The 24,055-nt window shown below is 30.3% G+C and overlaps 1 protein-coding gene across 1 annotated transcript in view; it reads left to right on the top strand.

The window, feature by feature from the left end:
* Positions 1-22,505, top strand: part of LOC129990715 (short-chain dehydrogenase/reductase family 9C member 7-like) — a 39,010-nt gene extending 16,505 nt beyond the window's left edge. Inside the window, exons 3-5 of the mRNA XM_056098177.1 lie at positions 292-474; positions 5,597-5,729; positions 21,167-22,505. Of these exons, the coding sequence (XP_055954152.1) occupies positions 292-474; positions 5,597-5,729; positions 21,167-21,488 (638 nt within the window). The 3' untranslated portion in view covers positions 21,489-22,505. The remainder of the gene's footprint in view (positions 1-291; positions 475-5,596; positions 5,730-21,166) is intronic.
* The last annotated feature ends 1,550 nt before the right edge of the window (positions 22,506-24,055 follow it).

Here is a 24,055-nt window from a genome sequence, read left to right as displayed (position 1 = left end):
TAGAATCAATTAAATAAAAAAATGGGAATTGGATCAGGAAATAAGAGAAAATTTTAGAATGAAGTTAATATGGGCTAAATTAAGATAAAAATTAGGAAATTAATTAGGATTTAAATTAGAGTTATCATTGCACACACACACACACACACACACACACACACACACACACACACACACACACACACACACACATCGGGCTTTTTACATACTTTAAATTGATTAACAATTTTAATAAGAAATTATAGGAATAAATTTATAAAAATTTAATAAATTGGTTTTTATAATTTGCAGAACTCTGGGCAGTCGTTTGTAATGCTGGTATGAATGATGGTGCTGAGATCTTCTGGACCAATACAGACATCATCCAAAGAGTCATAGACGTGAACACCTTCGGTGTAGTTCGAGTCACAAAAGCATTTCTGCCTCAGCTTTGCAAGTCCAAAGGAAGAGTCGTCACAGTGTGCAGCGCAGCAAGTAGGTTCATCCAGTTTTTATTAGTCGAAACTTTTTCATGTTTATTAAAATAAATGAAGGGGAAATGATTGTTTTGTACTGCTAGAAAGAACAAATGAAAAAAAGAAATTAGGTGGCTTAGTTTTACGAGAACCAACAGGAAGTAACAGAAACAAAACATAATTCAGGGGTGTTTGTGCTCCGGGGAAACCCCGGAATTCCGGGGATTTTGAACTTCGATACCCGGAAATTCCGGGGATCGTCGTTCAAAAGGAAGTAGGAATAATAATGAATTATTTATTTTGATCTGGGCGATTTTGTTTGCTTTGAAAGCAGAAAACGCAAGGTCAGCGTGTGTGGTGAAAACTTTTCCTTTCTTTCTCCAAAGGCAGTGATAATGCGTGAAAAGGGGGAAAAAACTTCTTTTTTGTTCTTTCCTTATTGCGAGTTATGACTCATTCCCCCGTTTCTCGGACATTCTCTTCTGGATTCTTTTCGGCAAGTAGGCGCGGCAGAAAAAAAAGGGAGAGACTTCGCGACCAGATGTGCGATCACGTGACTCTGGGTTCAAAGGTCTTATCTCTCCTGGCGTGGCGCCAATAAGTAGAGAAGGGGGATTTTTCGCCGTATTAGCTATTTGTCATTGATCGCTTCGCAACTTTTTTTTCTCCGCTGTGTAAAATTTTCGTTTCATTTATTGATGCACGTGTAAATTTTTCGTTTCTCTTATTGAAATATTTTTTTATTTATGTACGCAAGAGAATTTCACTTTGAAATTTCAGCATATGAAACAGAAATTACCCCTTAAAAATTCATATCTAATTAGTTTTACAGCATTAGATCCAGAGCTAAGAGGTAAAACCAGTACAATATTAGCTTTTGAAAAATTATCATGTCCCATATTTTTAGTGATAATGAAAAGTCAAAAGTAGAAGCTGAAATAAGGTTATACCAGAGTGATATTGATATCACCAAAGAAATGCTCTACACATCTGATGAAAGTGGAAATCAAGTCAAGTGTACAATTGATAAATATTGGTCTAAAGTTTTTAATTTAAAAGATGATTTCACAAATGATTATAAGTATCCTACATTGGCTAAATTGGTCAAAGCCTGCCTTAGCTGCTTCCATGGCCCATTAGTGGAAAGTGCATTCAACTTAATGGATACACTTGTCACTGACTATAGAACCTCTCTTAAGATTGATTCCCTAGATGCAGTGCAGACTATTAAATATGATTTAATGGCTTCTAAAGAAACCTCATGTGAAAAATATGGCTCAAAAAATCCAATGACTGATCCAATTCACAAAGATCTCTTACTGAATATGAACAGAAGTTGGAAAACATATCAAGAGGACTTAAAAACATGTATTTCAGATGAGTCACCTATAAAAGTCTCTGAAAAACCTTCTACATTAGCAGAAAAGCAAACTGCTTCTACCTCTGCATGTGCAGTTCTCGAGGAAATTTCTTCAACTGTAAATGAGGAAAATAAAAGTCAATCTTCCTGCAATTATGAAGTTCACCACAAAAGAAAGACAAGCCCACAAACATCAGAAAATAAAAAAAAGCAGCAGAAATTAGATATTTTTTTTTAAAGAATTAATTCAGGTAATTTAAAATATTTGCATAAAATGTAGTAGTTTATATGTTTGAAAATTTATGGTTATTAATTTTGCAAAAAAAGTAATTCATTGAACTTTTATAATTAGGTCATTCAATATTTCATAATTGTAATTTTTCATTTCTCCCCCCCCCCCTTCTCGAAACTCCAAAATGCCGGTAGTAAGTCCGTAAAAGTTTCAGGGGATTTTTTGGGGTCCCACAAACACCCCTGATAATTACCTGGAAAGATTTATTGCAAAAGACTCAACAATATTTCAATTTATTCTCAATATAATATCCACGAGAACTGCAACACTTGTCATGCCGTGGGATAAGTTTCTTACAGTCCAGTATCATAGAAGTATATCAGTCTGTCATAGCTTTAGGGGATTTGTGTTGAGCGAGGATAGAACCTGGGACCTTGTGGTTCGCAGTCCAGTAACATAAGCAGGATACAAAAGCATATGCTCGTGTAGCGCAGTTGTTAACTGGCTTATATGGCTTATATACCACATAGCTGTCCGCAAGTCTCCGTCTGTCAAAAAATTGATGACCGAACTGGAATTCCTTCAAAAGCAAGAACGAGAAGTTGCCAGAAGCACGATTGCAACTATTGGTGGATGGCCAATCAGCTATCAGCAAAACTTCTGCAGCATTTTTTTTTTTTTTTTTTTTTTTTTTTGTGGAATTTGCCATAGGCAGGCTAGTGTTCTGTTGGATCAACACAACACTAACATGAACATCCCACGCGTTTTGTTCTGAACAGATAATTGATTTTGAATTGTTATACATGTACAGTAATTTTCTCGTTCGAAGATAGCGATTATTTATCTTCTTTTTTCATTTCGAATAGTTCGCATTTTAGATCCTCATACAAGTGCAAAATTAGGGAACCGAACCAAAAAAAAAAATGTCTACCTTTATTAAAAAATAATTTAGATACAACGCCATTGGATTAAGTTAGTCATGTAGAAAAGAACTTATCGATTTTACCAAGCGATTATTTTGGAAGTTGATATGCCCATTGATAACCTCGAACAGCAATGAGCTGACAGTTGATGAGCCGACATGTCATACCCAGACCCAGTCCCAGATTCAGAGAAAAAGAATAATTGATTGATTGATAGAAGGTTTCACATCAGTTAAGAAAGCAAATGTTTTAGAAATGAATTATAAAGAGAAACACATTCCATCTGCCAGACAAGGATCTCCCCCCCCCCCTAAAAAAACACTCTTGCTTTGAAGGAATTTTATGCTCTGAAGCAGTCTTTGAGTCTTTATATGATTTTGATTTTATGATGCAATAGAAACTGAAATAGCTCGGTTTCATAAATTTGTTTTTTATTTTGATGTATATTTTTGTATTGATTATATTGATCTAAAAATAAGATATATATGAAAATTAATCTTTATTACATATATATCAAACAAAGAAATATTTTTGAAACCTTGGAACTACTTACCCTCGCTATACCACTGATAAAACAATTCAGATAGAGAAACGTGTCTAATAAAACGGTTACTAGGTAACTAAATCTGTTTGAGATAATAATTGCTACTCATCAAATTTTAAATTCAAAAGAAAAGCCGCTTAAAAGTTTGCTTAAAAATATATTAATAATAATAAAATATAAATAAGTCGCTTAAAAATATATTTTGCCAGCAAAGAAATTATCTAAAGACTATATCGTGCAATTCAAAGATTCATAAAAATATTCAAATGTATATAATTAAATGGACTCAAAATTGGTGATTTTCTCTATTCTGCTGCGTAGAATTTCAACCGTATAAAATTTATTTTATTGCAATCAGAACAACAAGTGTGTGATAAAAGTTGTTATTAAGCAATTAAATTTCCTTGAGATAATAATTACTGTTCGTCAAATTTTCCGAAATAATAAATTGCTGCACAATTTATTATTAATTTTTTTTGGCTTGAACGCAAAGTCATAAAAAAGCAGCGATTATCGCGCAAAACAGAATATTCCTAAAAATATTGAAATATGCATTATCACATTCGAGTGATTTGAAATGAATGATTTTCACAATTCTGCTACGTAAATTTTGAACAGTATAAAATAGTATAACATTTTGACATATTTAATTAAACACAATCAAAATAATCATATGTTACTACAGAAATAATAGATGTCTGTGTTTGAAATGTCCGTGGAGTGAAGTTTGATTACTTAATAATAAGGCTATTTCAGAATAACGAAGAAAAGAATGATTCGTTAATTGACTAGGAAGTCACGCTGTTACGTCATCTGGTCAGTAATTTTGAATAAATTTCCTGTAGTTTTTCCTTCTGTTTCTAACACAATCCTTCATCAAAAAGAATTTCGACGTTTCTAAGTTTTGAAAAGAAGTTTGTTAGTGTTAGGTCTAGATATGAAACCAATAGCTAATATTAATATTAAAAAAAAACTAAAAGAAAAATATTTTTGAAAAAAATATGTGCATTATTTTCTATATGAAAATTATGAAATGTACCACAATTATTTTCGATAGAAAATTTTGTGCATATCAATGGGAAATGTTGTGGGGGTAGATGTTGAAAAGTTTTAACAGTCTCAGTAACAAACAACAACGCTTTTTTCTACATGAAAACAAGAAAGCATAGTAGAAAAAAGCATTCACAAAAACAGCATTTAATGTAAACAGCAGCACACTAATAGAAAATCGTCATTAAACAACTGTAACAGTACAAAGCGTTCAGAAAGAACTCGCTGGAGATTTCGCTTAGCTACTCTCTTCAATTCAATTAAACTGCTCTATCACTTGATTCGACTAATACTATTCACTTTTTTGGGTTTTTTATAGCCTACTTGACACGCCATTGAATCTTGAATACTTCGCTGAATATTAATTTCAGTTACCCTTCCAGAAGATTTAATTGTTTTCCGAAAAGAAAAGTTAAAGATATGGAAATTTCGCATGGGTCTGTTGATCATTCTTAATTTCCACGTTCTTGAAATTTTTAACTACTTTTCTTAATATTCTTTTGCTTTCAATATAGAAATTAAGAATAAAGAATCTTCATAAAATGGAATTCGATATGTTAGTCTCAATGGTTTTAATTTTACAAACTATTATAAATATTGTGTTCATTATATTATTCATTACTGGGTGTTTTAATTAAATATTAAACATTTGATTAAAATACAAAATATGTTGAAGTTCGTTAACTATTATTAGCTTTTGTAATCATTTCATTAATTTTTAAATAAGTAACTTAGATCTTATCTAGTGGTTTAGCTGCTAGATATTTAGTATTTCATATTTAATTTAGCAAGACATAAGATTAGGCCCGGTTTCTCGCCAAGCATCAGGAGATAGAATCGACCTTCTAAAAAATTCCAAAAGTCCGCTATTTTGAATGGCTACAAGATACGGTAACAAACGGCTCTTAGAGTTGCAATAAAAGTGATCAGAATTTTATATTTGTCAAAATATTTCACCAAAATTTCATTGACATTTATCTTAAGTCGGGCCCTTAATTATTATCTAATGAAAACCTTTGTATTATGTTTCAGGTCTGTATACGTATGCCGGTATGGTACCTTACTGCATGAGTAAGCATGCAGCGAAAAGCTTTTGCGATGGCTTGCGTTTAGAAATGTACAGATTCGGCGTCAAAGTTGTGACAATCGACCCTTGGATGTACAAGTACGTTTTTTTCTATATTTAACTCATTAATAATCATGACCGTTTATCATACGGGCATTGAATAATCGCTCCTGGTATAAGCTGGTATTAAATCCATCCAGGACATTATAATTTGATCCAAAAATTACACATAAACGATTAATACCTGAAGTATTAATGGATTCTTAATTGAATCCTTTAGACAGCACATTCCTGAATTGGAAGATGTCAGGTAATTCGATAATAACAATAACAAACAGTTCGAAGATTAAGTAAATCTTTCGAGGTTACTTTTATTTCTCAAAGACGAAGAGAAAGTCTTATGATCGCTTAAGACGCCGACATTTATGGATATCTACGCTTTACACATCCTTGAATCCAAACCCTCGTTCCTCCCCCCCCCTTTTTTTTTTGGATATATGCCTGTGAACATATAACTAAAAACAATGCAATGAACCAAATGAACGAAATTTGGCAAATCGTTATCTGAAATTTTCAAGCTTATCAAATTTTGGACTTATCCATCATGGGATTGAATGTCTATTAGGATTGGGTTATCTATGAAGTTCGCATCGATAAATAGGCGAAACAGGCAACTGCTTAGGATCGCCACGATTTTGGGTTTTCCAGTGCCTCCAAATATTTTTCATTAGGTATTTTCAGGTAATTTTAATTTTATAATTTCGTTTGTTCTACAAAGGTCATGTAATCGAATTAATTCAAATTAAAACAAAGAACCGTTTAGATTTCAGATTATTTTTCGTAGGATTTTTTTTTTTTTTTTTTATGTTTTCAAATTTGCCTACAAATGAATGTGGTCCAATATTTCTCGCAGCTAGCTGACTGGCTGATATGGTAATAATTCTGGCGAATTTGTATTAGAATATTTGCATTAAAGAAAGTTTTATAATTTTTTTTACCATTTTGTTTAAAATTGCTTCTAAATTTGTAATATTTAAAAGCGAATTACTGAAGTTATTAGTTATGCTGTTCTGTTCTTAAAAATTACTTATTGAAATTAAATTAAAACCAATAATTTTTTTATAGTTTGCAGATGCAGAGGTGAAAGGGAGGGTTAAAAATTGCATTGTCTGAAGGCCGTTATCGGGTTAATCTCACCCTTCTATCTATTCATAGATATGTGAATGAGATATCTCAAAAACGTCAGAAAGATAAATGAAATATGCTGTAAAATCTAAAAATTAAGTGCTGGAAGATCAGTCTGTCAAATGGAAAAAGTACAAAACATTTATTACTCTATAATGCAAGCACCCTACGGATTCTTAGTGGTAAGGTTTTGGCATTGGACGGAAGGTTCCAAGTTCGAGATCAGATTCCACTAAAAGTCCGCAGTGTATGTGAGCCTGGTGCGCGTTTTGTGACAAACGCCCTCCCGTTGGCATAGTGCTGACGTCCCAAAATAACCTTCGTTTAGCCTCTAAAACGGGCCGTTAATACTATAAATAAACTGAACAATATAATGCAAAGCTAAGCATATATTAAAAGTATATGGAAAAGTTGAGGGAACCACTATTATTGATTTAAGACATTAATAGATTATCAATTAAAACTGCATTCTTTAGTTAGGATTATGTACATAATAGAGCAAAGTGCATTCTATGCTGTTTTTGCTTAATGTTATTCTTTTCATAGTTTTCATTTTAAGACTAGTCCTTTCAGAAATTAAAATTTCGTTATTGATAGGTTATTCGAAAATAATAATTAAAAAGCAATCACTTTTATTCAACGAAAATTGTATTCCCCTAATCTTATCTACTATAAATATGAGATAAATATCTTTTAAAGAAATATAAAAAATATGCAGTGTTTTGTGGTTTATAAAGGTACATCATTTTATTTTCCAACTAGGCACATAATATGAAATTCATTTTCTAGCAGACCCATAAAAAGTAACTTTTAGTGAAATGAAAATCATTCTTTTTCATTGGGCACCACTTTTGGGCGCCATTTGTAGTGAAATGAGACTCGTGGTGTTGTGCAGATGAAAACACCGGCTTTTCGGAATAATATTTTATTGAGATTTCTTCTAGATTCCACATCACAAGACACATAAAGTATCAAATTACACACGCATACTTAACATGAAAGAATTAAATGTCACATAGTTTCACGCTGGCTAGCGAACTATCACAGATATGTGATGTCTTACTTACTAATTGAAAGGCATCATGGGAGTTATATAAATACTCCGTCTCAAAGTGTTGGGGGCCGCGGTGGCCTGGTGGTAAGGTCTCGGCTTCGGAACCGGAGGGTTTCAGGTTCGTGGTCCGATTCCACCGAAGAACCGTCGTGTAAGGGGATCAGTTGCACGTTAAATCCGTCATGACCAAACGTCCTCCCGCTGGTGTGGTGTGGTGTGGAGAGGGGGGTGCCAGCTCAGGTGTCGTCCTCATCATCTGACCGCGGTCCGTCCCAAAGTAGCCCTTGTGTTGCTTCAAACAGGACGTTAATATAACCAAACCAAACCGTCTCAAAGTGTTGTCTAGGGGCAGGTGTGGAGAATAGACACTATATATATATATATATATATACCACTGGTTACTAACTTAATTATTTGGAGTTAAATCAATTAAGTTGTAATTAATATATAAATTGTTAAGGATTAATTTTTTGGCCATTTATACTTTTCAGTTTCAAAACCAAAATTTTCCTGAATTAGTAAACTGCAATTTCACAACATGCCTTTTTACCAGGATGAAATAACTGAAAACTATAAAAATAGTGTTTGTAAAATAATATTTTAAAGAATGTTATAATTAATTATAAAAAGTGCATAATTCCGTATCATTATCTTTTGAAATACATTGTTCCATATCTCTGCGCCTAGATTCATTTGAATGATTTGAAATACAGGAAGCTTATTTTAAAAGCATTGTTTCATTCTTCTTGCAGTTGAATAATATGATCGTAAATACAAACCTATTAGGAAAAGCTCCTGTAATTTTAATTTGTAGATTCATATCACTGCCTCAATTTTTTTTTTTATTCCTGTAAAATTGAGATATGCAGTTTCGGTTATGTTTTTATCAAAGTTAAAAGGAAAAATAAATTTGAATAAAGAAATTCGTTATCATACATCATGTATATTATTGCACCAAATCATCAGGAAGCCGAAAAGATAAAATTTATTTTTCTTTTAGAGCAGACGATGCAGAAAAAAATTTAAGATAAGATAAATAGTTATTGCATTGTTCTTAAAACGTTATTTTCGATAAAAACGTGATTAAAACTAAAAATTTTTTTTTATCAGAAATTATAAATTATTCAATTGTATCAAAATTATCTCTAGAAATGATCTCAGTTCAGTTAATCCTCTTATTTTACTGAATATTTATAGTGTTATTCACGTATAATAGACGTATTCTATTCTAATTCTTCAACAATACGGTTTTAAGACAATACAGTTGAAACTGTCTTCGACTTCTCTTCACAAAGCTGTACATTTCCGTCTCAATAATCTGATTAATTTAAACATATTATTTGTTTAATAACTGAGTAAACGTATATTTTTAAAAGAAAATTGATAATTTTTTCGGGTGATAAAATGATTGCATTCAGTAACATATTGACAATTTTTGTCCACGATTTTTCATCATGGTTCTGACACTATAATTCCACATTCACATATGCAATGAATTAATTTGAAAAAATAATTATTATTAATCAAACAAGACTTGGAAGAATAATCATCATTGTTGAAATTTTTACCATTCATATTCAAAACGTAAAATAAATGGCAATTTCATAAAACAACATTAAGACTACACTGTAGAAATGGCATCATATCTCAGCCAAGCTCCATCAATTTTTGCCCAGTTATCTGAGATATGTATGATCTTACATTTTCGTTTCATTGATTTGTCAATTCTTTGAATGCATTATTCGGTTTAGTTAATTGCTAAATCTGCTTATCAGAAATGACTGTCTGATTAAGACATAAAATTCTCTTAATGATCTCACCAAACCGATAATAAAACCTTTAATGTATCAGTTTCGTATATTTCTATTAGTTAATTTTGCTTTCTCCGTCATTTTCAAATGACACTATTGTAAACAATCCGCTTCTTATCTTTCAATAATCAAGCATTTCAAAAATGGGAACCTTTTTTTTTTTTTTTTTTTTTCGATTTCATGAGCACTTTTCAGGTGTCGATACATTTTGTTACATGATGTTTTTCGTTTTTAAGAAACCACAAATCGAGGGATTTTTTAAAAAGTTTGTAGCCTTATAACGGTAAGCGTTTTCTAATATATGCATGTAGATATAGACCTACTTATGATTTCATTTGTTGCCCACTGACGATCCGTATCAATTCTTGCCTTCATTTAGTCATGGTCAACTTTACTTGGACAACCATATAGAGCATAGCGTATTTTTGAATTGGATTTTATTTACTTACAGTAAAATGTTCCTCGTTTTAAAGCAACACTAGGGCTATTTTGAAATGAAGCTCGTAATTTTGAACCGCGGTCAGATGACGAGGACGACACCTGAACTGGCAATCTCCTTCTCCACCCTTGCACACCACGTCATCCGGAGGACAGACTTAATTTGCATCAAATCCGCTTACACAACGGTTCTTCGATGGAAGCGAATCTTGAACCTGAAGCCTTCCGGTTCCGTAGCCGAGACCTTACCACCAGGCCACCGCGGCCTTTACGTTTGAATGGAAACTCGCAGCAGGATACTTCTCAATATTATAGAACATTTTGCAAATAAATAAATAAAGTAATTTGTAATTGCATAACTATTAAATTAATATCGTTAAAGGGACATCTTTTTTTATTTTTGAAATGTTGTAAAATTTATTTTTATGCGGTAATATTATTGGAAGCTATCACAAAAAATGCCAAAATTCAGTTTAATTTTTAATTAATTAAAAAAATTTTAAAATGCTCTGAGGGACACAAACTCATCCACCAAGGTATGTATGTACCATATTTGGTAGTTGTAGGTCAAACGGTTTGACCTGGCGACCGCGAAAGCGAGCACGCACACGCACACACACATTCAACTCCATCACTTTATTAAATACAGCCATTGGCCAATATCTCCGTATAAGACTATGTTATCTCCACAGAAAGGGGAAGTCGGCAATTACTTAGTTGTGATCAATACAATAAAGCATAATTCGTGAATCTTTTAAGGGACTGATGTATAAATGAAATATGTATAAGCAAAATTTTAACAAATAATTTAGATTACAACCATTTAAATTCTACTAATGTAAATTTATTTAAAAGTAATGTCCTAATAATGATTTAAAAGAAATAAAAGTAAAAATTAATGGTTTTTTTAAAAAAAAAATTGTTAAACATAGCACAGAAAGAAAGAAAATGATTAAATTTAATATAAAGCATTTATCAAGATATAAATTGTAACTTTATCGCAAATGTTGAGTGATAATCATATATATATATATATATATATATATATATATATATATATATATATATATATATATATATATATATATATATATATATATATGCTGTTTAAATTCATGTAGATAGGCGTTAAATTAGATATATTTTTTTAAAAATTTTGACTTGCTGACTGTTTGTGAGCGTGCAAACATTCAATGCAGCATTATGTATTGAATATTTGCACACTAAATATGTTTTGAGAAATAAGATAAGTTCGAATAAATTATTACGATGGAACAATTTCTGCACATTCTTGCTTAAATTAGTGGCAAGAAGAAAAAACACGCTATCCTCCTACTTTCTAGAAAAAGTCTCGTTTTTAACAGAAAATGAAAAAATAATAACCGAGTGAAAAATTTCCGAATTTTAGAAAGAGGAAAACGGTATCGAAACTGAGGATCCTCTGCAAAGTATAACAAGCAAATGTATAAACGGTGCGTTATTGTGGTTTGATTTAGTATAGTTTCAATACAGCCCCCTTCCCCCCCCAAAAAAACAACTGTTAATGAAGGTTGAATATATTATTTTCTATTTAAATCAGTGTATTTCGTCTAATACTCAAAGGAGCGCATTTTATGACTTACAGAATTGTTATTAAAAATGCGTTTGATTAAAAAAATCGATTACTTTCAATTCAACTAGAAAACTCTATTGGATTAATCGCTCATAGATTATTTCATATAATCCCACACAAAAGTTATCATTGAATAACAAAGAATGCGTAGGTTCATTGCGTTTTTTGAAAAAAATGCCACACGACATAAACTTTATCGAAGGAGGGCTTCAATTTAGGTTGTTACAATGTCTACGTGTTTACCTACTCAAAGGTTGATGAACAGTCTTGATGTGGAGGGATTTGGTCCAAGACTTGATACTGGCCTACAGGTTTTGATGTAATGACCACATTCCTGGCTTACTCCATCAAGCTGGCCACATTTTTGAGTTATGGTGTTCATTGATTAATAGAGAGACGTGATAACATATTTCCCCCAGATCTGGATAGAGGAGATAAGATCGATATATGAGACTAATCAGAATCTCAAATTTACATTCATGAATTCAAAAAAATACTTTTTCGGAATTACGCTTGCTTATTGGAATGTAGTAACTCCAAAAAACAAAACCAGATGATTGAACCCCCTCCCCTGCCCCATATACACGTGCACATTGCAACTATGTGTGTGTGTGCCTGTGAAAGAGAAGGGCTGATAACTAACAAGAGAAGCGTACTGGTTGAAAAATTGAATTGAGGATGATATTTGGTATAATGGTAAGATGCTTATAGGATATTCATTCATTAAAATTTTAAAGCACAATAGACCCCAAATTTCGAGGAAATAACTTAAAAACTTTCGGCTTAGCTTAATGCATCAAATATCGAGCAACTAAGAGATATTATCCTTTATTCTATGACTAAAAAATAAAAGAAAGGACTCAAACCTAACTATCCGGGTGGTTGATACCCCGGCCTTGTTGAATAAAATTCATACATCAAATATCGAGCAACTAAGAGATATTATCCTTTATTCTATGACTAAAAAATAAAAGAAAGGACTCAAACCTAACTATCCGGGTGGTTGATACCCCGGCCTTGTTGAATAAAATTCATACATCAAATATCGAGCAACTAAGAGATATTATCCTTTATTCTATGACTAAAAAATAAAAGAAAGGACTCAAACCTAACTATCCGGGTGGTTGATACTCCGGCCTTGTTGAATAAAATTCATACATCAAATATCGAGCAACTAAGAGATATTATCCTTTATTCTATGACTAAAAAATAAAAGAAAGGACTCAAACCTAACTATCCGGGTGGTTGATACCCCGGCCTTGTTGAATAAAATTCATACATCAAATATCGAGCAACTAAGAGATATTATCCTTTATTCTATGACTAAAAAATAAAAGAAAGGACTCAAACCTAACTATCCGGGTGGTTGATACCCCGGCCTTGTTGAATAAAATTCATACATCAAATATCGAGCAACTAAGAGATATTATCCTTTATTCTATGACTAAAAAATAAAAGGAAGGACTCAAACCTAACTATCCGGGTGGTTAATACCCCGGCCTTGTTGAATAAAATTCATACATCAAATATCGAGCAACTAAGAGATATTATCCTTTATTCTATGACTAAAAAATAAAAGAAAGGACTCAAACCTAACTATCCGGGTGGTTGATACCCCGGCCTTGTTGAATAAAATTCATACATCAAATATCGAGCAACTAAGAGATATTATCCTTTATTCTATGACTAAAAAATAAAAGAAAGGACTCAAACCTAACTATCCGGGTGGTTGATACCCCGGCCTTGTTGAATAAAATTCATACATCAAATATCGAGCAACTAAGAGATATTATCCTTTATTCTATGACTAAAAAATAAAAGGAAGGACTCAAACCTAACTATCCGGGTGGTTGATACCCCGGCCGTGTTGAATAAAATTCATACATCAAATATCGAGCAACTAAGAGATATTATCCTTTATTCTATGACTAAAAAATAAAAGAAAGGACTCAAACCTAACTATCCGGGTGGTTGATACCCCGGCCTTGTTGAATAAAATTCATACATCAAATATCGAGCAACTAAGAGATATTATCCTTTATTCTATGACTAAAAAATAAAAGGAAGGACTCAAACCTAACTATCCGGGTGGTTAATACCCCGGCCTTGTTGAATAAATTCAGAATTCATGGCAATCCCTGTTGTCCCTCTTGTAATTAAAAAATGACATTAGCCATGTTCCCTTGCATTGTTTGAATTATCCAATTCATAGAAGAAGCTTGAATTACAACAAGAAACTGGAAACTAAGAAAAAAAATGATATTTATTATTTAATAAATACAGTCTTTCAATATTTTTCTCTAAAAATACGTTTTCAGTGAGCTCCTTTAACAAAATTTTCTTTCATACTGAAATTTTTTGACGTATACCAACTACGATTTTTTAGCTTTAGAGAATGGCAGTCTTTTTTTTTTTTTTTTTTTTTTTTGCCAATGAGAGATCACAATCAGTAGGTACAGGAAGAAAAAAAAAAAGGAATTATTATGTATTGGAAACCAAAAAGCTTTTAGATTGTGTTTTCATGATATTGTAAATCTTTTAAGTTAAAATTTAATATCATAAAACTGCCACTATGAATCCTAGAAACCACATGTTTCTTCGCCAGCCACTATATGTAGCTAAACACTAAAATGGAAAGTTAAATCATGTAAATGCCTGCATCAAAACACTGATATTAAAAATATTTTTTCCCGCTTACTTTAGAGCAGTAATTAATTAGAGAGCTTTTTTGTACTAAATATAAAAAAAAATAATCTTTACGACTTAGAAACATACATTTTGCGTTTTCTTTATAAATATATAAAATAAATAAATGAAAGTAAAATATCAAACATTAAAGAGAGCAGCCGATAATTTATTAAATATGTAAGCAAACGTTCCTGATATTAATAATCTGAACAAAAGCTGTAGAAAAGCAGGTGTTAAAATACTGAATGCATAGGCAGATGGTATAGAATTATAAGATCGTTCAAATTCGAACGATTATGCGAGGCACCTGTGATGCAAACGAAATTATAGGAAACCCACCATTTTTATTCTTGTATGAAGCTGAAATCGAATAAATCTATGTATAGTGAATAAAATATTTTTATGATGTGAATAATTAGTTAATATTTATTATTATTTAAATTTTATTTACAGTTAATTTTCAGCCTTAAATTTATTTATAATTCAAGTATTAAGTAAATGAACATTTATTTTTGCATTAAAAAAAGTAGTAACATATTAATCAAAAGTAGAGACTCTAAACTGTTAATTCAATTTAAATTATTTTCTAATTCAAAAAATAAATTTATATTTATAATGATTTTTTTTTAAAAATTAAATTATAATAGAAGTATTAGGAGAGTAAACATTTATTTTGATATAAAAATGAGAGTAACATATTAAATAAAACTATAAATTGTTAATTTACTTTTAGTAATTCTGAAATTAAAGGAATACATCCTTATTTATATTAATTTTTTTAAAACTAAATTATAGTTTAAAGATTAGGGTAATAAGCCTTTAAATAAACATTTCTTACATAAAAAATGAAAAACATATTAATTGAAACTGTTAATAAATTTTTAATTTAATTTGAAATTTTTTGAAAAAAACAAACAAAAAAACCCTGCAAGATGAATGATCGAAACATACAGAACCGAACTCTGGCCTCCCCCGCACACATTGATTATTTTGATAACCACGTCGCAGAGCTGCTGAGTAGAGAGACAAGTTATTAGTATACAAATATGCCAAAAGTTTGAAAGCTTTTCCCCCAGTATCGGCTGGTTTTTGCTTTTTAATATTTTAATGAGTGAAGAACCCCAAAGTATACTACCATTGAACTAAATTTCATCCCGAATTAAATTTTCTAACCTGTGCTCACAAATTTTAAATAAAAATTATATTTCGTCAAAACGAGAAATGGTTTTTTGCAAATGCGGTTTGTTTAAAATGAAGTTAAACCTTTTAAAAGTTGAAATTCATTGAAGGCTTTTGAATTTAAAACTTTTTCTTTAAATTTTTTATTCATTGAAGGCTTTTGAATTTAAAACTTTTTCTTTAAATTTTTTTATTCATTGAAGGCTTTTGAATTTAAAACTTTTTTTAATCTTTTAACTTTTTGTGCATCATTTCGCTACGTGACAATACAATACACAACCAAAAATTTTCCTTGGGAGTTGTCACTGTAATTTGACAAAGCTGTTTTCCTGACAAATACAGTTTTCTTTGAGTCGACGAGGACAAATTTGCCATTTTTGGCAAAACAATAGTCCGTTTCCCTGTTCTGATGATCACGCAGTATTGGTTGCCATTTTCCTTCTGTTAGTACTGTGAACGAGGAAATATCACGTACAGATTGTCTCAATTTTCCTTAATGTATAAAACGACCATTTGAAAAGGAAACATTTTCTTTCCATGAGGCAATTTCAAGACGACTAGTTACATAACATAATGCTGCCAAGAGGTATTTAAGGTATTAGAAGAAGAACAGCTCGACTGCGTTTAGACATTGATTCAAAATTATTCAAGAATGGTTAGTAAATAAACGTTGAGTTAAATTATTGGTGGGCCATATTATTTGTGTTGAACACACATCAGCAGGAAAGCTGTTAAATTACATAATTAAGACATGAGTAATTTGTTTTTCTCATTGTTCTGGTTATTCACTCTAATAATCCCTCGACGCTTTATTTATATGATTATTTATATAAAAAGAATTGAGAATTAAAAACGTGAAGAAGGCGCAACTTGCTTTTTCCTTTTGTAGATAGGGAAAAACGCATGTTTTTTTTTTTTTTTTTTTTTTTTTTTTTATAGTTGTTTGAGTTTTGAGATGTTCCGCATCAAATTTAAGCCTTTTGAATGTCAAATATCTCTAATTCTTCTCCTCATCATAATCCTCATAAAATGAGGATTATGATGAGACTCCTAAATCAAAACTCAGAACATTTTTAAATTTAAATTTTATAAGACATGCATATAATTGGGAAAGAAACAAAATATTTATTGAAAGCGCATTTTTGCTTTCTCGCATACTTCGTTAAGATACACATGGAGGGATAATAATAATAATAAAAAAAAAACAGTTGACATGCATATAATTGGGAAAGAAACAAAATATTTATTGAAAGCGCATTTTTGCTTTCTCGCATACTTCGTTAAGATACACATGGAGGGATAATAATAATAATAAAAAAAAAAACAGTTGACATGCATATAATTGGGAAAGAAACAAAATATTTATTGAAAGCGCATTTTTGCTTTCTCGCATACTTCGTTAAGATACACATGGAGGGATAATAATAATAATAAAAAAAAAACAGTTGACATGCATATAATTGGGAAAGAAACAAAATATTTATTGAAAGCGCATTTTTGCTTTCTCGCATACTTCGTTAAGATACACATGGAGGGATAATAATAATAATAAAAAAAAAACAGTTGACATGCATATAATTGGGAAAGAAACAAAATATTTATTGAAAGCGCATTTTTGCTTTCTCGCATACTTCGTTAAGATACACATGGAGGGATAATAATAATAATAAAAAAAAAACAGTTGACATGCATATAATTGGGAAAGAAACAAAATATTTATTGAAAGCGCATTTTTGCTTTCTCGCATACTTCGTTAAGATACACATGGAGGGATAATAATAATAATAAAAAAAAAACAGTTGACATGCATATAATTGGGAAAGAAACAAAATATTTATTGAAAGCGCATTTTTGCTTTCTCGCATACTTCGTTAAGATACACATGGAGGGATAATAATAATAATAAAAAAAAAAACAGTTGACATGCATATAATTGGGAAAGAAACAAAATATTTATTGAAAGCGCATTTTTGCTTTCTCGCATACTTCGTTAAGATACACATGGAGGGATAATAATAATAATAAAAAAAAAACAGTTGACATGCATATAATTGGGAAAGAAACAAAATATTTATTGAAAGCGCATTTTTGCTTTCTCGCATACTTCGTTAAGATACACATGGAGGGATAATAATAATAATAAAAAAAAAACAGTTGACATGCATATAATTGGGAAAGAAACAAAATATTTATTGAAAGCGCATTTTTGCTTTCTCGCATACTTCGTTAAGATACACATGGAGGGATAATAATAATAATAAAAAAAAAAACAGTTGACATGCATATAATTGGGAAAGAAACAAAATATTTATTGAAAGCGCATTTTTGCTTTCTCGCATACTTCGTTAAGATACACATGGAGGGATAATAATAATAATAAAAAAAAAACAGTTGACATGCATATAATTGGGAAAGAAACAAAATATTTATTGAAAGCGCATTTTTGCTTTCTCGCATACTTCGTTAAGATACACATGGAGGGATAATAATAATAATAAAAAAAAAAACAGTTGACATGCATATAATTGGGAAAGAAACAAAATATTTATTGAAAGCGCATTTTTGCTTTCTCGCATACTTCGTTAAGATACACATGGAGGGATAATAATAATAATAAAAAAAAAACAGTTGACATGCATATAATTGGGAAAGAAACAAAATATTTATTGAAAGCGCATTTTTGCTTTCTCGCATACTTCGTTAAGATACACATGGAGGGATAATAATAATAATAAAAAAAAAACAGTTGACATGCATATAATTGGGAAAGAAACAAAATATTTATTGAAAGCGCATTTTTGCTTTCTCGCATACTTCGTTAAGATACACATGGAGGGATAATAATAATAATAAAAAAAAAAACAGTTGACATGCATATAATTGGGAAAGAAACAAAATATTTATTGAAAGCGCATTTTTGCTTTCTCGCATACTTCGTTAAGATACACATGGAGGGATAATAATAATAATAAAAAAAAAACAGTTGACATGCATATAATTGGGAAAGAAACAAAATATTTATTGAAAGCGCATTTTTGCTTTCTCGCATACTTCGTTAAGATACACATGGAGGGATAATAATAATAATAAAAAAAAAAACAGTTGACATGCATATAATTGGGAAAGAAACAAAATATTTATTGAAAGCGCATTTTTGCTTTCTCGCATACTTCGTTAAGATACACATGGAGGGATAATAATAATAATAAAAAAAAAAACAGTTGACATGCATATAATTGGGAAAGAAACAAAATATTTATTGAAAGCGCATTTTTGCTTTCTCGCATACTTCGTTAAGATACACATGGAGGGATAATAATAATAATAAAAAAAAAACAGTTGACATGCATATAATTGGGAAAGAAACAAAATATTTATTGAAAGCGCATTTTTGCTTTCTCGCATACTTCGTTAAGATACACATGGAGGGATAATAATAATAATAAAAAAAAAACAGTTGACATGCATATAATTGGGAAAGAAACAAAATATTTATTGAAAGCGCATTTTTGCTTTCTCGCATACTTCGTTAAGATACACATGGAGGGATAATAATAATAATAAAAAAAAAACAGTTGACATGCATATAATTGGGAAAGAAACAAAATATTTATTGAAAGCGCATTTTTGCTTTCTCGCATACTTCGTTAAGATACACATGGAGGGATAATAATAATAATAAAAAAAAAACAGTTGACATGCATATAATTGGGAAAGAAACAAAATATTTATTGAAAGCGCATTTTTGCTTTCTCGCATACTTCGTTAAGATACACATGGAGGGATAATAATAATAATAAAAAAAAAACAGTTGACATGCATATAATTGGGAAAGAAACAAAATATTTATTGAAAGCGCATTTTTGCTTTCTCGCATACTTCGTTAAGATACACATGGAGGGATAATAATAATAATAAAAAAAAAACAGTTGACATGCATATAATTGGGAAAGAAACAAAATATTTATTGAAAGCGCATTTTTGCTTTCTCGCATACTTCGTTAAGATACACATGGAGGGATAATAATAATAATAAAAAAAAAACAGTTGACATGCATATAATTGGGAAAGAAACAAAATATTTATTGAAAGCGCATTTTTGCTTTCTCGCATACTTCGTTAAGATACACATGGAGGGATAATAATAATAATAAAAAAAAAACAGTTGACATGCATATAATTGGGAAAGAAACAAAATATTTATTGAAAGCGCATTTTTGCTTTCTCGCATACTTCGTTAAGATACACATGGAGGGATAATAATAATAATAAAAAAAAAACAGTTGACATGCATATAATTGGGAAAGAAACAAAATATTTATTGAAAGCGCATTTTTGCTTTCTCGCATACTTCGTTAAGATACACATGGAGGGATAATAATAATAATAAAAAAAAAACAGTTGACATGCATATAATTGGGAAAGAAACAAAATATTTATTGAAAGCGCATTTTTGCTTTCTCGCATACTTCGTTAAGATACACATGGAGGGATAATAATAATAATAAAAAAAAAACAGTTGACATGCATATAATTGGGAAAGAAACAAAATATTTATTGAAAGTGCATTTTTGCTTTCTCGCATACTTCGTTAAGATACACATGGAGGGATAATAATAATAATAAAAAAAAAACAGTTGACATGCATATAATTGGGAAAGAAACAAAATATTTATTGAAAGCGCATTTTTGCTTTCTCGCATACTTCGTTAAGATACACATGGAGGGATAATAATAATAATAAAAAAAAAACAGTTGAGCTAGACGCGTGAAATTTGGTCTGCATAACAATTTTGTAGATTTCTATCAAATTTTGAACGGAATTTATTCACATGATGTCTGTTAGTCTGCTCAAGTATAGGTGACTATGATAATTGCAAAAGGTAAAGACCTAGATGGATGAAATTTATTATGCAATTTTAGCATCTAAATTGCAGATTCTTACCAAATTTTAAATAAAATTTATCAGAGGGTTCAATATCTGAATCAGTTTGTATTTTTGTGCGCATGTACATGCATTATAAAAGCTCGATAACTTGGATTACAAATCGGTAAAATTTTGGTGCAAATTTTTAATATCGAAAAAAAAAAAAAATATGCACGCAAAAGACCGATAGCTCAAAAAAGCAACACTTTAGGTAAGTGAGATTTGATGTTTGATCTTGATACTAAACTTTTGTTGTTGCATGTCAAATTTTGTTTTTATTCGGTCGAAAAGGAAAAAACCTTCTCAAATGCGCACTTGTTTTTTCCTCACTATATTACAAAATACAGAACATTTATGCGTCGGATTCTGAAAATAATATATATATATATATATATATATATATGAACTCTTGGATTTCACATCTTTGTCCCGTGGTCCAGAATCTTGTGGGAGGGGAGATTCTCCTTTTTTAGGGAATATGTGAAAAAGTTTGGGAGAGATTATGCCCACTGCCGGCTATCCCTCATGCTATTTAGTTATACTTCTGTCCTGCATCTTGCTTGTCACTTGTAAAGTCTTTAGAATTCTCTTTATTTATCTTATTAATAATAATTTTCTTTTTTTATTTGCATTCCATTTTAGAACAAACATAACAAAAGAAGATTTTACTGTGAAATATATTACTAAAACCTGGGAACAAGCTCCTGCAGAAATTAAAGAATTTTATCCAGAAGAATACTTTCAACGATACAAAAAAGTCATTATCAGATTTTTGAATTATGCTATCAGTGATAAACCACAACAAGTAATTGATTGTTTGGAAGAAGCCGTGATGGCGTTAAGCCCGAAATATTCTTACAATCCTGGTACAGTGTACTCCAGATTAAGCTTCTGGTTAATCAGAAGATTGCCCAAGCAACTTGCAGACTTTATACTGCATGAAGAGTTCGCCACAAAATGTTAACATTAAGTATATATTTCTATACCTATTTTAAGAAAATAAATTTTGAAAATTTTAAATTCATTAATTAAATCATTCGTTTATGATATGTTAGAATTACTTCGTTAGAATTTAAATGTTATGAAGTATCATTGATTCAATGCAAAATTTATCCAAGCAATCCAAATCATATTGATTTTAGCATATGCTTATATATATATATGTTTATTTTCCCCTTCTTTTACGTATTTTCCTTTAATAATATTTTTTAGTATTTATTGTTGTAATGTATTCATTTAAATGAATAATTATTTGAATAGCCTTCATATATACGCCATTTTTTTCCATTGTTGCTTTAAATGTGTCTAATTTTATCTTTAAAAGATAAGTGAAGAATAATTTTTTCTCTGTTTCCTCACGAAAACTTTTTTGTCGGACATATTTTTACTGTCAGTTCTATTCATCATGAAGTTCATAAGGATTTAATTCGATTTATACAAATTACATTAATGTTGTTTTGAAATTGTAAAAATTTCTTTTTGTTTTGCATTTTAATTACTTTTATATGTAGGTATTTTTTTCAGTAATTCTTAAAAGTATCTGTTATTTCAATATATTCATCATATCTCTGTCTACCAATAATTTGATAAAAATAAAAATAAATAACTTGATAATTTGGTAAATGTAAAGAATTGAAATAATGAATTATTTAATTATTTCATAAATGTCTAAGTATTCGTATAATATTAAACAAAACCATCTCACTAGCCAATATATTTCTGGTTTTAAAGATTTATCTCAAGAGATATAATGAAAAGTAATGTGAATAACAATAAAATTCATTAGGGGTTATTCAATTCTGATAGGAAGTTAAAAATATTAAGATATTTGAAAATATCCCCTGTCTTTCATATGAGCTTTTAGCGGTCACATATTTAAAAATAAAATGAAAAATGTTATGTCTTATTTTTAGAATTTTTATATTTTATAGCTGTGAAAATTTTATTTTTAATGTCAAATGAATAAATATTTTTTCAGAAATATGTGTATTTTCTCTAATCATGTGTTTCGTAGAACGACATATTTTACGAAATGTCAACAATCATGTTGAGCATGATTGAATTTGCCAGCAACTGCATAAGTTTAAAAATATTTTTGAGATTTTTTTCTGTACATTAATTTAAAATTGAATCTAGTATTTTTTATTAATATATAGCTAATATATTTAGCTCAGAAAAATCTATTCAAAATATCAGTGGATATTTTTTTTTAAAGAGCAAACATCAAAAATCCCACGAGAATATTCCTATCATTTTTCTTCTTCACACTACAATATCTCATGGAAAAATTTTATATTCTGATAATTTTAGCCAACCTGTATTTTGAACAGCGTTCCATCAACATACTTAATAATACATTTATAGTTAAAGTTAAATGCAATCAAATATTAAATATTTATGAGGCAATTTCATCTGAAAAATTTTATGTTTGGTAGATATAGACGATGGTGCTATTTTCTCAAAACTAAACCTTTACAACACACCTTAAAGAATAATGAAAAGCAAACCATAAATGGACATTTTTATTCAAAAATTCGACTTTTTTACTATATAAAATTTAACATCTATGCAATTAATGTTCCTCAAGCACATTTCTAAAATGCAATTGCTTATTAAATATATGAATATTACTATTTTCGAAATGTAGAATATTTATGTTAAGGAAATTTGAAACAGGAAATAAGATAACGAAAACATAACATAACAAAATGAAACGTAAATTATATAAATAACTGAAAAAAATATGGAACACTTACATGAATATATATGTATATTCAAAATAAGTATTTAGTTAAATGCACAAAATATATCTTAATAAATAAAAGGTATTTCAATGGCTGTATTCATAAGACGGCATGGTTTTAGAATTTGAAAGAAAATAGAAGTACCAGAACACGTAAAAATGATCATAGAGCTTTTAACTGATGAAAAAATAACGTAATAACGTATTTACGTAACGTTTTAATAACGTTTTAACGTAATAACGTATAAAAGTTGGTATAAAAGATATTACTTGATACAAATCTAGCATGAAAGTGAATTGTCGAAGGCAATTTTTTGAGGGAAATATAGGCGCATAACCATATTTCAAGGGATGTATAAGAAACGTTTTCGCAGTCCATAACAAGGTCCGTAGATAAAACGACATCAAGGATAGCATTCTCCAGAAACGGTGCCAGCTATTTACCATATCCATAGGATGTCTGCTGTCTGACAGTTTGACGAGTTCCTCCATAGGGAGATGCAACGGTCTCTTCGGCGTAAGTGGTCCTTTGTCCAGTTGGGGTATAGCTTACGGACTCTTTTCTTGTCACAGACTGAGCCGGATAACCATATTGAGGTTTTGCTTGTATAAGTACAGAAATAGCTGCTACACAGACAATCAAGAGCTGGAGCTTACCAAACATCATTGTAATGTTTAGTAGATGGACGAGCTGCAAGATGAATATCCAGTTGAGCTGAATCTCAAGATATCTTAATTTCAGCTGGCTACGATTCAACTTTATAGGATTCTGATGTTTTTGTTTATCT

Source organism: Argiope bruennichi, chromosome 2, assembly GCF_947563725.1.
Source record: "Argiope bruennichi chromosome 2, qqArgBrue1.1, whole genome shotgun sequence".
NCBI classification, from domain to species: domain Eukaryota; kingdom Metazoa; phylum Arthropoda; class Arachnida; order Araneae; family Araneidae; genus Argiope; species Argiope bruennichi.
The sequence above is the reverse complement of the archived record's forward strand: the minus strand, read 5'-3'. Positions and strand labels throughout refer to the sequence as shown.